Source organism: Lepisosteus platostomus, chromosome 26, assembly GCF_059453375.1.
Source record: "Lepisosteus platostomus isolate fLepPlt1 chromosome 26, fLepPlt1.hap1, whole genome shotgun sequence".
In the NCBI taxonomy this organism is placed as follows: Eukaryota; Metazoa; Chordata; class Actinopteri; order Semionotiformes; family Lepisosteidae; genus Lepisosteus; species Lepisosteus platostomus.
Window position 1 is genome coordinate 12,108,972 of NC_142636.1, and position 14,112 is coordinate 12,123,083.

The following is a 14,112-nucleotide window of genomic DNA, read 5'->3' on the forward strand; positions in this document are numbered from 1 at the left end:
CTACTAGTTGCATTGAAATTACCTTGATTGACTGTTTGCTGTGGCCTTTTACCATTGTTTACATGTGGCTTTTCCATCCATTTTCTAATGCTTTATCCCATTGCAGGGGTGCTGGAGCCTATCCTGGCACAAAATGGGCAAAAAAGGCAGGATACACCCCGAGCAAGACACCAGTCAATCGCAGGACACACACAGACACAACCTTTTAGAATAGTTATGTTACACCTGGATGAGCCTGAGTTCACGCCCCCTGATCTCCACAGCAACTGGCTGAGTTAGCACTCAGAGCCAAACAACAAACAGTGCCTTGAGAACATGATCAAGCAGCCAACAGCCATATCACCCTGCAACTCACAACTGGCAATCCACTGAAGCTCAGTAGGTGTGAGCCTGGCCAGTACCTCGATACAGGAGACCTCCTTAGGTTGCTGCTGGAAGAAGTGTTAGTGGGGCCAGTAGGAGGCACTCATCCTGCGGTCCATGTGGGTCCTAATCCTAATGCCCCAGTATATTGACGGGGACGCTATACTGTAAAAAGGTGCCATCTTTCAGATGAGATGTAAAACCGAGGTCCTGACTCTCTGTGGTCATTAAAAATCCCAAGGTGTTTCTTGAAAAGAGTAGGGGTGTTACCCCGGTGTCCTGAGCAAATTTCCCATTGGTCCTTACCAATCATGGCCTCCTAATAATCCCCATTTCTAAATTGGATTCATCACTCTGTTCTCCTTCCCACTGCTACCTGATGTGTGGTTAGCATTCTGGCGCACTACGGCTGCCATCTTATCTTATCTTATCTTATGTGGGGGCTGCACAATGGTGGTGGAGGGGAGTCCCCATTACCTGTAAAGCGGTTTTAGTGTCCAGAAAAGCACTATATAAGTGTAAGGCAGCTGTCTATGCCACCTGCCCCCCTCTAAATGGGTAATCACAGTACCTCATCAGTGCCGGGTTCTTAAGCCCTGTCCTGTCCTCAGTCAGATGCTTTGTCTTTGAGCTTTTGCTGAACAATTTATTGATGTCACTGTGGGACATTTAATGAATTTACTGCTATGTATTAAAATGAAATAAACCACCTTTTTATAATGTTCAAATTGTTTTTGTAGCCCTTCCTATGCTCTTTTATCACATTAAAAAAATATATAATACAGTAAAGTTATCAATGATCCCTTACTGAACGAATTCACCTTAGAAATACTGAATTTATTAACTACATACTGTAAATTCATCATAAAGTCATAAACACATGCCTCCGTACAACATTCTTTTTGATCGTTACAGAAATGAGAAGCTTAATCTCTTAGTTGATTGAATTACACTAATATTGTTTTGTACAGTAAAGGAACAACCTTCTTGAATTAGACTTAGAATTAATCACCTCCTAGTCAGAAGATTACAGATCTCTGTTTTCGGTATTGTAACCAAGCCAGTTTGACATAGATTGTTCTTGTTTCACTTTCAAGAATAGATGAAGATTTTCAAGCTCACATGAATATTGAAATTATATTTCATATATATATATATATTATATTATATTATATAGGTGCAGCGTGGGTTCCTTGTTCCTTGTTGGGGGGGATAAACATTCATCCATTTTCATAGCATACATCCATTTTCTAGCCTATTTATCCCTATTTTAAACACACAGACAAACAACTCACACCAGGATAAGTTTTCCTAGAAACCAAATAACCTACTCATATGTATGACTCTGGAAAAACCACCACAAAATATAAGATGACCACTGGACAAACTACTGGTCAACAATTTAGGATTTAGGCTGATACAGTATATACAGTAGTATGAAAACTTTATATTTAATGGAATGGAGGCTCCGAAATGCTACAGTGTACATTTTGTTTCCTTTGGCATTAAATGACCTACAGTATACAGTATGTAGCACAAATGGATGTGAACAAATGTATTGCCAGCCTCCACTGGTTAAGAGTTAAGCCTATCAAGAAAGGGAGCCACCACAAGCATTCCTTCTCCAACCTCTCCCAAGGGAGGGTGAATACATTCCAGTCATATTCATTTTGTTTCTGTTTCTCAAAGGCAATAGCTCACACCTTCTATGCCTTGCAATTTACTTAAAAACGTCAATGTTTCTAAACATTATGCAGTATTCATTCAATATTCAATGCAGTGTTCAAGAAATAACAAGTGTAAGTCATAAGCAAAAGCTTAGTAAAAATGAATAATTAAGAAATGTATAATAAAGACGAGTTATTCACTTAGATTCAGCATATACCAAGACATCCATTAAGTTTGTATTGTGTAAGTGAAAATCTGTGAAATGATAACATCCCTCAATGTTCTTTGCCATTCCTTATTTTACCTCCTTAACTATTTAAAAAATAATTTATTTTTAATTATTATGTACTGTTTTGTAATATACTGTCTACATTGTGTGGTGTTGTCTGTCATCTGCGGTACTGTGCACGTCTTGAGAGAATGGTGTGAATAAGCATTCCAATGTACACTAGTACATGTACATTTGGCAATAAACTCCTTTACTCTAATATACTCTAAGCAGAGTCTTAACTGACAGCACCTGTGCCCAGCAAGCAGTACCTGTATTCAATTTGCCTCCTGGGACCACCTTACTTTACTTCCATCAATTACAAAACAAAAGGGGAAAATTACAGCTCAAGATGGGCTGGAAGGCCAGAGAATCACACAGGGTAAAAAAAACGTGTGGATTTCCCAGCCCATATTAAACCCTTTCAACAATTTTGCCCCATATTTTCTTACAGCAGGTCTATGTGGCAAAAATAGACTAATGCAAGGCAAAACCTCCAATCTACTATATAATTCTTGTAAGTATCTTAACCAATTTGAATTAGGACATATTTACACGGCTGTTCTGTCTTTTTAATTATTTAGGTATGTACTGTAGGTTACTATAATAACATTTTAAATAAAATTAACCAATGAAATACAGTATGCATCATAATCCCCCCAAAACTAAAAAAACTCAATGTATCTCAAGTAATTCCTGCAAATTGAGATGCCAACAACACTAGGTGATAAAACCAAAAACAACCTAATTTAATATCAATACTAACTAAATACCTCAATACGAACAAAGAACATTTGTACTCTGTGCCCTTTTTCAAGCTTGGAGCAATCAGTGCAAGAAATTAAATTCCATTCCTATGCAGTGTACAAGTTATTGCATACTTTAGTTTGAAAGCTGAAATATGTGATCAGTCCTGTTTCATCTACTGTAGTTACACTTTCTATATTACTTACTAAATGATTGTTTGTAAAGGAATGGAGAAATTAATGCCTTATCTGTGTTCACGTGTGTTTCCTCCCATAGTCCAGAGATTGATATCTTATGTTAACTGGTTAAGAGAAAAATTGACCCTAGGTGTGAGTGTGTGCCCAGTGATGGACTGGTGACCCACACAGTATCCTGCCTTGGCCCTGTTGCTGTCACAGATGCCGGAAGGGACAAACCGTGGAGATACTGGAGAGCGAAAAAGACCCTATGCGAAGTGGCTGAATGGGGAGTTAGTCAGGGCTCAGCAGTGCAAAGAGTTCTGTAGTGCCGTATAGAAACCTATGCCCTCAGGCCTTGGACGGTGCGGCAACCTGGTGCTAGGCGGGTCTCAGGACATCCGAACGTCAATGCTGAGCGAAGCAGAATAAGTGACCCGGAAATATATAGCCCCAGAGAGAGAGACACCAGAAGGAGAGCAAAGCACAAGAAACTAGGGACAGGACAGAGAAGGAGCGCCCTCTGGCTGCAGAGTGCGTGACAGTTGCTTGCTGGGATAGGCTCTGGCTCCCCTGTGATCCTGATTAATAATAAATAATAATTCCTTACACTTACACTGTATATAGTCCTTTTCTTGACAATCCACTCAAAGTGCTTCACAGGTAATGGGAATGTGCAACCCCCACCTGGATGATGCGATGGCAGCCATAGTGCACCACTACGCTCACCACACACCAGCTATCCTGGAAAGGAAGTCAGTGCATCCCAGGGCTAGAGAAAAAGGATGTTTGGAAGAGAATCTCAGTGTGGTTTTGGGTGGTGGGAGGAACCTGGAGCACCTAGTTGGAAGGCCAAACAAACTACACGGTGAATATAAAGTTCATGCCTTCAGATGCCAAAAGGGTAAAATCATAACCTGGTCCCAAGCCTCTTAGGCGTCAGCATTAACTACCACGCTATTGTGCAGCTGCAGATTAGAAATGGGACTTAAAATTTTTATATGGACTCATTCCAAGCTTATCTAGCAAGAGCCACTAATCAAGAGTGCAGAATCTCAAAGCACACACAAAAATCACGTTGTCCTCTGAGGTGCAACATTTCATGAGTGATACCTTGCAGTTGCCTGTGATCTTGCAGTACGTTATGTGAGAATATTACTCATGCTTGATGACAGTGCACATTCCGTGAGGCTGTGTGCAGATCTCTTTTATGACACAAATTCCTTATCCTCATATGTGGAAGTGGATAGAAAAAATTATGAGCACTTTTGAAAGTAAAAAAAAAGCTAGATGTCTTAACAATACGCACCTAGCGGAGAGGTAGGCTTTGGAGACATGACTGTAACTCCTGCCTTAATCTGTAATCCCAAATTTCACTAACCTCTAATCCCATATGAACACTGGATAGAATTAATCTACATTAGAAATCAGGGTAGCAAATTATTTTTTACTGTCCAACAAGCCATTTAGTTGTATGTATCCATTTAACTGCAATATTACCTAACTGCAACATTTATATTGCAATATTGCAATATTTATTAATTTGTTTTTTAAGGGGTTTGATTTAAGTATATGGATTCTTCTTTTAGTAGTGTAGTGCAGGCTGGCATGTTGCTTTTCACCTGGTATTTTTCTTGTGCCATAGATGTGGTTTCAAATCACCACAGTCAAATGTTCAGAAATTGAATATTGAAGCATCTTGTTGAACCTTTTGTTCCAGAGGCAGGCATGGAGTGCATGTCTTTGTGTTTAGAGCTGTGTGAGAGTGCATCTGGTATTTGTGAACAATGAAAGGCAAAGGTGAGGGTTTAATTTTACACCTATTGTTCCAATAGCTGGTAATTGCAGCTATTTTCTTTTCAGGTTCTGTCAGCCAGACCATCTACCAGTAAAGACCGGTGTACTTTGTCAATTTCAATACATTGTACTGCAGTGGCAGGCAAGAGGCCTGAGTGTTATCTTGGGGAATCTGCACACTTACTCTGTGCCCAGTCTTGCATGTGTCACATAATAAGATAAATGATGTGGAAGTTAACATTGGTCAGTAATTTTGTTTCTTGGAAATGCTCCTGTTTGTCACCCATGGACACAGCATTCACATAGTGAGATGTGTATGTTAACTATGCTGCTGAAAAGTGTTGTTCTATGAAAATCAGTCCATGTGTAATATTGCTTAAGGGTTTCTCAGGTTATGTTAGAAATAAAATGACATACAAAATGTAATTGAAAGAAATGAATCTTTATACTAGTGAAATTATTGTGAGGAAATTTGCCAGAACATGACAAAGCTGGAAATGTGCTGATAAAGTCAAGAGACATCTTTGGGTTCAACATCATAAACAGTGGGAGAAATTAAAATGAAGAGGAAATCAACTGAAAATACATTAAACAAAAGAAACTACTTCATACGAAGTCAAAGATGTTTGGAGCTGAATTCTTATTAATACTGTTAATATCATTTCCCTCAGGTCTTCCATAGTAAGGCTGGGTGTGATTCTCAGATTACATATGCAACTAAAATTGAAATGACTAAAATGAATAAAAGGCCTAAACCTTTCTGTAGTCCGACTTTTACTTTAATTCATACTTTTATTTTTCTTTTACATTCAGGTGCATTCTGTACAAATAATCCAGTGCAGGCTATGGTGTAATTACAGAGTTCATTTGTTAATTTTCATGTGGATTTCTATTATACTGTGGCTGCTATGAAACACCAATTGTCAAGCTGGGTTCCATTTGCAGGCCTGAGAGCTACCCCATTCCTCCAGGGTAAAAACCTTTATTGAGTAGAGAAAGGGGGGGCCAGGCAGGGCACCAGGGGAGCGAGACAAAAAACCCATACAAAAGTACGCACAACAGAAAATAAACCTGGGAGACCAGGGCAACAAACCACACGAGAAAGATTCACAACAGATAGGAACCAAGAGTCCAGGGAAACAGGGGTCAGGAGACCAGGGAACACAGAATCCAGGAAGTGAGGAAACCAAACACCAAGAGTAAAAAAAAATAGAAAAACACCACACACAGGGCAAAAAATAAGTTCAAAATTTTGTCACAGATGACGGGAGTGACTTCCCGTGGAAAGCCAGGTATTTGTACACAGATGTCGGGAAGACATACCGCTGTTTGACCCACTCACAGCCACGGAAGTCGGGAGTGTGTGTGATGTAGACGTTTCCATTCTCGGTCCTGCTCTACTGTTGTACTCGGTTATCTACATATTTGCATAAATCTCTTCTTCCATTATATTCTCATATTCTTCATCCACCTGTAGTGAAATTCCCAAAAGACAAAAACAAAACAGCATGTCATTGATGCAGGGTACTGCAACGTAAATTCCCTTCACCTTAAGAAATCTATTGACTCTTCACATGCTAACAATTTAAACAGTGTCTCACTGGGTGTTTATAAAAGCAATCATTTATGACATGATTAAAGTATTCAAGACATTTTAGTTCCATGTATTTTTTAATTATTTTTACATGTATTTTAAATTCTATATAAATGAAAAAAACGTATTTACTGTAGATCTTTTCTTTACTTCAGATGCACTTAGGTAGTGAAATATTTAATCATACTAAAGGTCTGTGGAACCTAACAAAAGTAGTACAAAAAAAATTCTGCTTTCTCAAATATAACAGGACTGTGCCTCCCCCTCAGGTAAATTGGACACTACCCATCAAGTACAACAGAGAAAAATCAATTTTCTGGTGGTACTTGACGGTAAATGTATTTTTGTCTAATATTTTTAATTTATAAATAGTTCATGCACTATACCTCTATGTTTCCATACACATGTTGATTGACTTCATAGTCTGAATAGTGCGGGATGTCAAGATCTTCTATTTTCCTTCCATAAGAAATATAAAAAAATAAGTCTTACATCATTGTTCAGTGGAACATCCACGCATCCACAATTTTATATACTCCTGAAAACAGTTGCACCAATAAATGTAAGAACGGAGTTTAAGCAGCATGGACTAAAGGAGGGTGACTCCATTATGGTGCTACAATGACAGTAATTCTCCTGCACACAGTTGTCAGTGGTACTGTACAATATCAAGGGGGTTCTGACAGTGAGACTGCAGTCAGACAGAGACACCTTCACTGTAAACAATGTGACCAGACATAGTGGAGCAAACCATACAGTGGGACTAGAGGAAGGGCTGATGCACCAAAAGGCAGATGATCAAATCATGTTTAGAGTTATCTTTAGAAAAAATATGTGGCAATCTGAAACTACAGGCAAGACAAAGTTAGAAACACAAAATAAATTAATGCAAGCAAGAGGAAAAAAATATGTGACATTACTGGCAAGAAAATTAATATCAGAGCCTTCCCACTTCCTCAATTCTGAATATCAACTTCTTCCTTCTGGCAAACGTTTTAGGGTTCCCAAATGTAAGTCAGATACAAACATTCCTTTGTCCCACTATCCATTAAAGCTGCCAATGCAAATGTCAAGGATAAACATAATTTTGACGACTCTTACAACTGACTTGAGTGCAATATGTTTTGTGATGTGTTATAAATGTTACATGTTGTTATGTGTTATACATGCACTGATACAGAAGACGTTTTCCTGCTGCTGCTGTTGATAATGATAAAAAGCAAAAATGTGGCTCATTAAACATGTATGCACGGAACATTTCTTCTACAGATACTACCTTCTGCTTATTATGTAGGAAGGATCGTGCATCTCATGACTTAGGCTTTTTCCACTGGGTGCAGGCTTGTCACATGTTCTCCTGTTAACAAATAAAAAACAAACATCAACAGCATTCTGTGAATGTAAATTTTGAGTGAATCACTTTTTTAATAGATGGAGTGTTCAACCCAGGATATGAACAATCACATTCCATCCAGCCTTATACTGTAGTTCACCATTGACCTATCAATGTTTAAAGAGCTAAATCTGGTTCAATTTCATTAGCTTTAACCAACTATGGTCACCTTCATTGCTAAAATATATAAAATAATTATATTAATCACCTTAAGTGGCCTAAGTGAAATGCTGTCTCCTATTGAAAAACTGAGAAGAATGGTGTTGTTCTTATCAGAACTAGTTCCACTGGTTTGAAAAAATTTCAGTAGAGTGTAGAAAGAAGAATTATTTGGCCAGAGGCCCATGTGTTTCCAAACAAACATCATTTTACTGTCTTTATTTCACTTTCATGTCTCCACAAAAGCTATCCTCACATCACTTTAATTTCCTTATCTTCTGTCCAGTGGGTGTCTAATGGCACAGGAAACATTGTAAGATGTATCATAGCCCATCTTAAATTATTTCATTCCTTCTCTAAAGGAATCTTCTGTGAAATACAGGGAATTATGAAGATGGGTGATCAATGGATGAAACCATAGGAACCATATCAGTGGCTGAATCAATACATAAGCTTGCCCAAGTGCATTTTGAGCTCTTACATTATGGGTTCAAGCCTGGGTCATGCCATTAGTTGACTATAAACAGAATACCATAATCGGAGAAACACAATTGGCTGATTGCTGGTCTTAGCAAGGTTCAAGAGACATTTTTCACTAGCATAACAAAAACATGTTTTTTTTCCAATTCTGTTAACCTTAGGGTTCTTTTGACACAGTGCTGGTCTCTCTTTAAGACAGTTTACCTAGTTTACATTACTGGAGGTACATTACCAGATGGCTGATTGACCAATATTCCACACAATGTAATATTGTACTTTTTGTGACACTGGTGAATCAGAAACTCTGGAAATGTTCATGGTCTTTTCCATGACAGTGTGCCTGCACCTTTGTATTCCAGTTCAGCTATCAATGACCTAAATATGTTTGCTATTTGTTTAAGTGGACCATTTTATATTTTTTCCAGTTTGTCAGGTGCTTTAAAGAGATACAAAAAATTTGCAGACACACAGTCCCTCCAGGACCACAGTTAAAGACAGCTGCTCTAGTCTAATAAAACTCAGACACAGGTCATAAAAAGAATGCACTATCTACTGTATATCTCAGTTTGGGACCAAACAAAATGACCGATTACCTGTTTCTGTTCCGTCTGAGTAAGAAACCTCCAATGGCTCCAATGACTGCTACCACCAGTATAGAAACAGGAAGGGCAACATACAATGCAGAACCTGAAAACAACAGTAACAAAAGTTACAAAAGTAAGCAATATACAAGGTGCTGGATATTTTTCTTATTTAGACTTACAACCTATGAACTAGTTTGTTAACATTTTAAGAAAATGAAACTCCTTTGACCCTTTCCTGGAATATCTAGAAAATACAAGTATAAGTACTGTATAATTTACAATCTCTCCTCAGTAGCATGCACAAAGTCACTCTGGCCCTGGTCCTTGACAGTCTCAACCACTTCTGCCTTTGAAAGCTAAAGATCAAGTTAACGTAGACAGTAGTCAAAAATATGATTAACAAAGCAGGTGGGAATTTGATTACATCGAAAAAGGGTAAATCACATTCCTCTTAAAGATTGTGTTGGTAGTGCTTTGTGGTAAGGTAAGGATTTGGCTTCGCAATAAGTGAAACACGCTTGTCGTTCCTTTTATGTTCACTTTAAAAGCAGGATTCCCTAGCTTTAATAGCAATTTTAAGGGACTTCCTTTCCCATGGGCCAACACAGGATATTGTATACTGTAGGCAGGTTTGGGATTGTTCATTGATAGACTAACATTATTCACATTCAATTCATGTGTGTGAATGCTTGTGACTTTCATGTGCTATGAATAGGAAACAACGTACCAGCACTGGGCACATACAGTTCCACTGTGGAATTGCCATGTGTGTTTCTGGCATAGCAGGAAATTGACTGTATGAAGCCCACAGCTCCCTGCAGGGTGTCTACTGTCACTGAGTCCTGTCTTTCTGAGCTCCTGTTCAGCAGGGTCCCATCAGGAAAGAGCCACTTAATCTCAGCAGGCGGGTTAGAGTCCACAATGCACTGACAGATTATCCAGCTGTTGCCTAGATTACAGGAGGATCCTTTAATCTCTGGTGCATCTAAAAACGACATGATGCAACTCATATGAGAAGAATTCTATACTGTACAGTACATATTTTATACAGGTGTCATGCTTTTCCTAAATGTACCTGAAAGCACTTGACATGCTTCAAATGAAAAAAAAAACAATAAAAACATACAAAAGTAAAAAAGAAAATATAAAAAAATAGAAAGAATAGGAAAACAAAATATTAGTTATAAACATTAAGAAATGAGGAAATGTCTGCATTTTAGGCTAGGATCTAAAAAACCCAGACGGACTCTAATATTCTTGAGGAAAGAAATTCCACCTCTGGTGGGCATAAAAAAAAACCTAGTCCCCCATAGAGAGGAATCTAAATTTGGGGATGTGATGTACAGTATATCAGACAATGGCTACTAAAAAGCCATTTTCATATCAAAAGCTGCTTTCTGATGTTAAACGTCATATTCACCAAAAGTGAATGACCACCTGTGCTCTCACTGTACTTTTAAAACTGATTTCACACACCAACATTAGCTAACTGTCAGAGTTCGTGACCTGATTTCACTTTATGTACTCCATTATAACTGGTTTTTCAGATCTAAGAAACCAATGGTACTGTACATGATTTAGTATAAAAGGACAACAGTTGGTCATAGCAAAAAAAAAAACCAACAGGCTACCCAAAAGGCCACCTTTTACTCACACTCTACATTGCTCTGAACAGCAGTGGAGTTGCTCTGTCCCAGTCTGTTCTGTGCTGTGCAATAGAAGGCTCCGCTGTGTCTGGTCACATTATCTACAGTGAAGGTGTCTCTTTCTGACTGCAGTCTCACTGTCTGAACCCCCTTGACGTTGTACCACTGATAACTGTGTGCAGGAGGATTACTGTCACTGGAGCACCGGAAAATGATGGAGTCACCCTCCTTTATCCCACGCTGGTTAAATTCCATTCTCACATTTACTGGGGCATCTGGTTTTAGGAATATAGGAAGAAACGGTATGGAATGATTAGTCCATATTCTGTCTTAGGTTCTATTGGAAAGCAACAAAATCCAATGTCTATTTTATTCCAGTCTTTAAAAACTATATGACAATTTCTAATCCAACAACTGTCATCTGATCGAAGCTTTCCTTCCTCCTAGAGTCAGAACATCATAGTTAAGTTCTGAGTCTCGGTCGTCTAAAATGTGTGATGGGCAGCTTTGCAAGGAAGAAATGCCACCACCTTTTTAAAAAAATGCCAGTAAAATTAGAGTGTTAGGCATTTATTTTTATGATGAAGTACCCCCTTTAAACCACAAGATCTGTAAATCACAAAACAAATTTAGCTTTGCATTTATCCAGAACTCAGAATAATACGGTGGTATTCAGAGATTATCCCCAATTCTAATTGTTTTTTTTTATTTTATTTCCTCCTTTCATGTCATTTATCCAAATGCACATCTATTCTTTTGAAGCAATAGAAGAAAACTGATACTTCACTAAAGTCTTACTGCCCTTTGAGCTCTACAACAGGTTTAAAACCTATGCAGTTCTGTTTTTATACCACCGGACTTGACTGTAAATTTGATAAAATGACTTACAGGTCACGTTCAAGATGATAGAGTTCTCTGCTGCTTTTCTTCCCCTGTATTCAGACCGGCAGGTCAGAGTTTTCCTGTGGTCACTGGCTTGGGGTTTAAAGGTCAGCACTGATGTCAAATTCCACTGTCCATTTCCCATTGGTTCTGAGTAAACAGTGGGCATCATGCTGTTGTGGTTCCAGGTGATTGTAGGAGGGTGAACAGGACAGGTGTGATACACTGAGCAGGAAGCAGAGAGATCAATACCTGCAGTGGCTTCCCTTTTTAAAGATATAGAAGGAGGATCTGCTGTGTCTGCAGCAAAAGATAAAGCACATTACTTGGAAGAAATTATGTTTGTATTTTTCAATTTTCATTTAATTTCTAAACAGTAGTACAAAATGTTCACGTTCGCAAGGCCAGATTTTTTTAATAATACAAATGTAATTCCCCTTCCCCCTTAATTATCTCGTAATTCCACCTTTTTCTTCACATTGAACATCTAAAAGTGACTAACATGTGTGGCAACAAAGATCGTGCAAGCTTACCTTTCACAAAAACTGATGTTTTATTTTTGGCATAGGAATAATTATCCAATCCATGTATTTCGATCCGGAAGAAATAATGACCACCGTCTTTTTGTTTCACTGGATCAAGCTTCAGAGAACAGTTTTTCTGTCCCAAATCTCCAACTAGTGCTGTACGTCCTCTAAATCTATCTATTACAGAACCACTTGGGTGATAAATATATTCATAGGATTCTGTGAGCCAGATGCCAGTCATCTGAGAAACACTTCTCTCTGATCCTGGATAGTTAAAGTTGCAGGGTATCACAACACAAGAACCAAGCAGTGCAGATAATTGGAATGGTGTCTCTGCAGTCCATTCATTGAAGGTGCTGCTAACATGTATCACTGCAAAAAGACCATAATTCTTGAATTATCCTCTGTTTTCATTTTTATGCTTTTCTACAAAAACATTAATTTAAATGTTTATATGTAGCCTCAGAAACATTCTCGTTGTCTTGTGCATGTGAAGATTTTTTTTTTCAGGAAAAATATTTCCTCTGTTGTAATATAGGAAAATACATGCTGCAATTAACCAAAAATATTTGATAAAATGGAACATATCCTGAGGATATTTTTTTCTAAAATAAATCATTATATAGTATGTCAATGAAAGCAAACATTGATGTTCCTACAATAAAGAGAAACAGAATGAAAACAAAAATCAAACGATGGCTTTTAAAAAATTGAAATGTGTTATTACCACCACCCCATCTTTAATTTCCTTCATACAGATCATGTACACACTTAAAAAATTTAAATGCTTGGGGATCACAGATTCAAAGGGATCATTGTGTCAGTAATTCAAATCTGTCCTACATTCAATTTAAATTAGTTGCATTATTAGTTTTTCATGATCTTTTACAATTTCAAACAATGAATTATGATCCCCTCCCCAACAGTGACCTCTACATACTCTACAAATATTCTTCTGAAGAATATGGCTCACTGTTTTGTTGAATTAGCAAAGTCCAAAGTCATTATCTATTCCAGATACAAGAAAAGCACCTTTTAGGCAAAAACACTGACAGAACAATAGTCCATTCCATAACTTCAGTTCCATCCCTGCAGCTGTGAGCCTAACTGACTCCCTGGAGCCACTGCGAAGACAAACAAAATGTACTTTTTAAATTAATTTCCATCACAGTCCACATGCAATATGTTGGAAATGTACACTATATGCAAATTGTCTAGCCATGGAGAAACCTGCAGCCCTTACTGATATTTACTTGATTTACCAATTCAGAAAAGAACAAAACCAACATTTATTCAAACCAAAATTTAAATAAATACCAATTATTTATTTGACCACACAACATAAATCATCTAAATTCACGTCAAAGAGTAAGGAATAAGAAAATAGAGCACTTACCTTTTTCTAAAGCAGCTGTGCCCCTGGTTTTGTGATTCGTGTGAGGCTGAAGATTTCTACAAGTTGGATGTATGTGTATACTACAGTATATGCTGAATATCAGCCTTTCTGTTTCATTTCTTACACTGGCAATTGTAATTTTTTCACTTTCTTGATAGAGCGTTTCACTTCCCATTTTTTTGTAGCTTTTTTAAGTAGAATCTACTTTATACGTTTAGTCATTCTTCCTTTTTGTTGTCCTCAGTCATGAGCCCTGATGGGTCTGTAGTCTGCTGGAACACACTGACACTTTGTGTGAGTTTTCAGGCTGACTCCTTCCGTTCTGTGCACATGATCTAAAAACCGCATCACCATAATGTTAACCAGGAAGAAGATGGATGGTCATAGCACACACTGATAAAGCCCAGGTTGAGTGTGATCAATGCTAGTTGG

At 37.9% G+C, this 14,112-nt stretch overlaps 2 protein-coding genes across 6 annotated transcripts in view; both read right to left on the reverse strand.

Annotated features, from left to right (window-relative positions):
- Window positions 1-14,112, reverse strand: part of LOC148640177 (alpha-tectorin-like) — a 60,729-nt gene that overhangs the window by 25,558 nt on the left and 21,059 nt on the right. The window contains exon 1 of one of the 2 annotated variants that reach the window (XM_088620382.1): window positions 23-171. The exons of the other annotated variant lie outside the window; for it this stretch is intronic. The gene's annotated coding sequence lies outside the window, so the exon portion shown is untranslated. Of the gene's footprint in view, window positions 1-22; window positions 172-14,112 lie in introns of those variants that run through there. 2 annotated transcript variants of the gene reach the window in all.
- On the reverse strand, window positions 5,777-13,952 carry LOC148640178 (sialic acid-binding Ig-like lectin 14). Of its 4 annotated transcripts, none has more exons than XR_015930519.1 (10): window positions 13,681-13,952; window positions 13,317-13,408; window positions 12,291-12,656; window positions 11,764-12,057; window positions 10,884-11,150; window positions 9,957-10,214; window positions 9,239-9,332; window positions 7,890-7,970; window positions 7,000-7,064; window positions 5,777-6,490 (listed from the first exon to the last, which is right to left on the reverse strand). XR_015930519.1 is itself a non-coding variant. In XM_088620401.1 (10 exons), the coding sequence occupies exons 2-10, from the start codon at window positions 13,369-13,371 to the stop codon at window positions 6,437-6,439; spliced, it is 1,521 nt and encodes a 506-aa protein (XP_088476527.1). In that variant the 5' UTR covers window positions 13,372-13,408; window positions 13,681-13,952; the 3' UTR covers window positions 5,777-6,436. The 4 variants fall into 4 exon arrangements, 3 of the variants coding, with proteins under 3 accessions (XP_088476527.1, XP_088476528.1, XP_088476526.1); XM_088620401.1 differs by having other exon boundaries at window positions 7,000-7,072; window positions 13,338-13,408; XM_088620402.1 differs by having other exon boundaries at window positions 7,000-7,072; window positions 9,957-10,178.

Coding starts and splice junctions, on each gene's coding strand:
- LOC148640178 (XM_088620400.1), bottom strand. CDS start 13,371: ATGGAACTGAAGTTATGGAATGGACTATTGTTCTGTCAGTGTTTTTGC. Junction 12,657..13,316: donor TCAGTGTTTTTGCCTAAAAG/GTGCTTTTCTTG, acceptor GTCTTTTTGCAG/TGATACATGTTAGCAGCACC. Junction 12,058..12,290: donor AACATCAGTTTTTGTGAAAG/GTAAGCTTGCAC, acceptor CTTTTGCTGCAG/ACACAGCAGATCCTCCTTCT.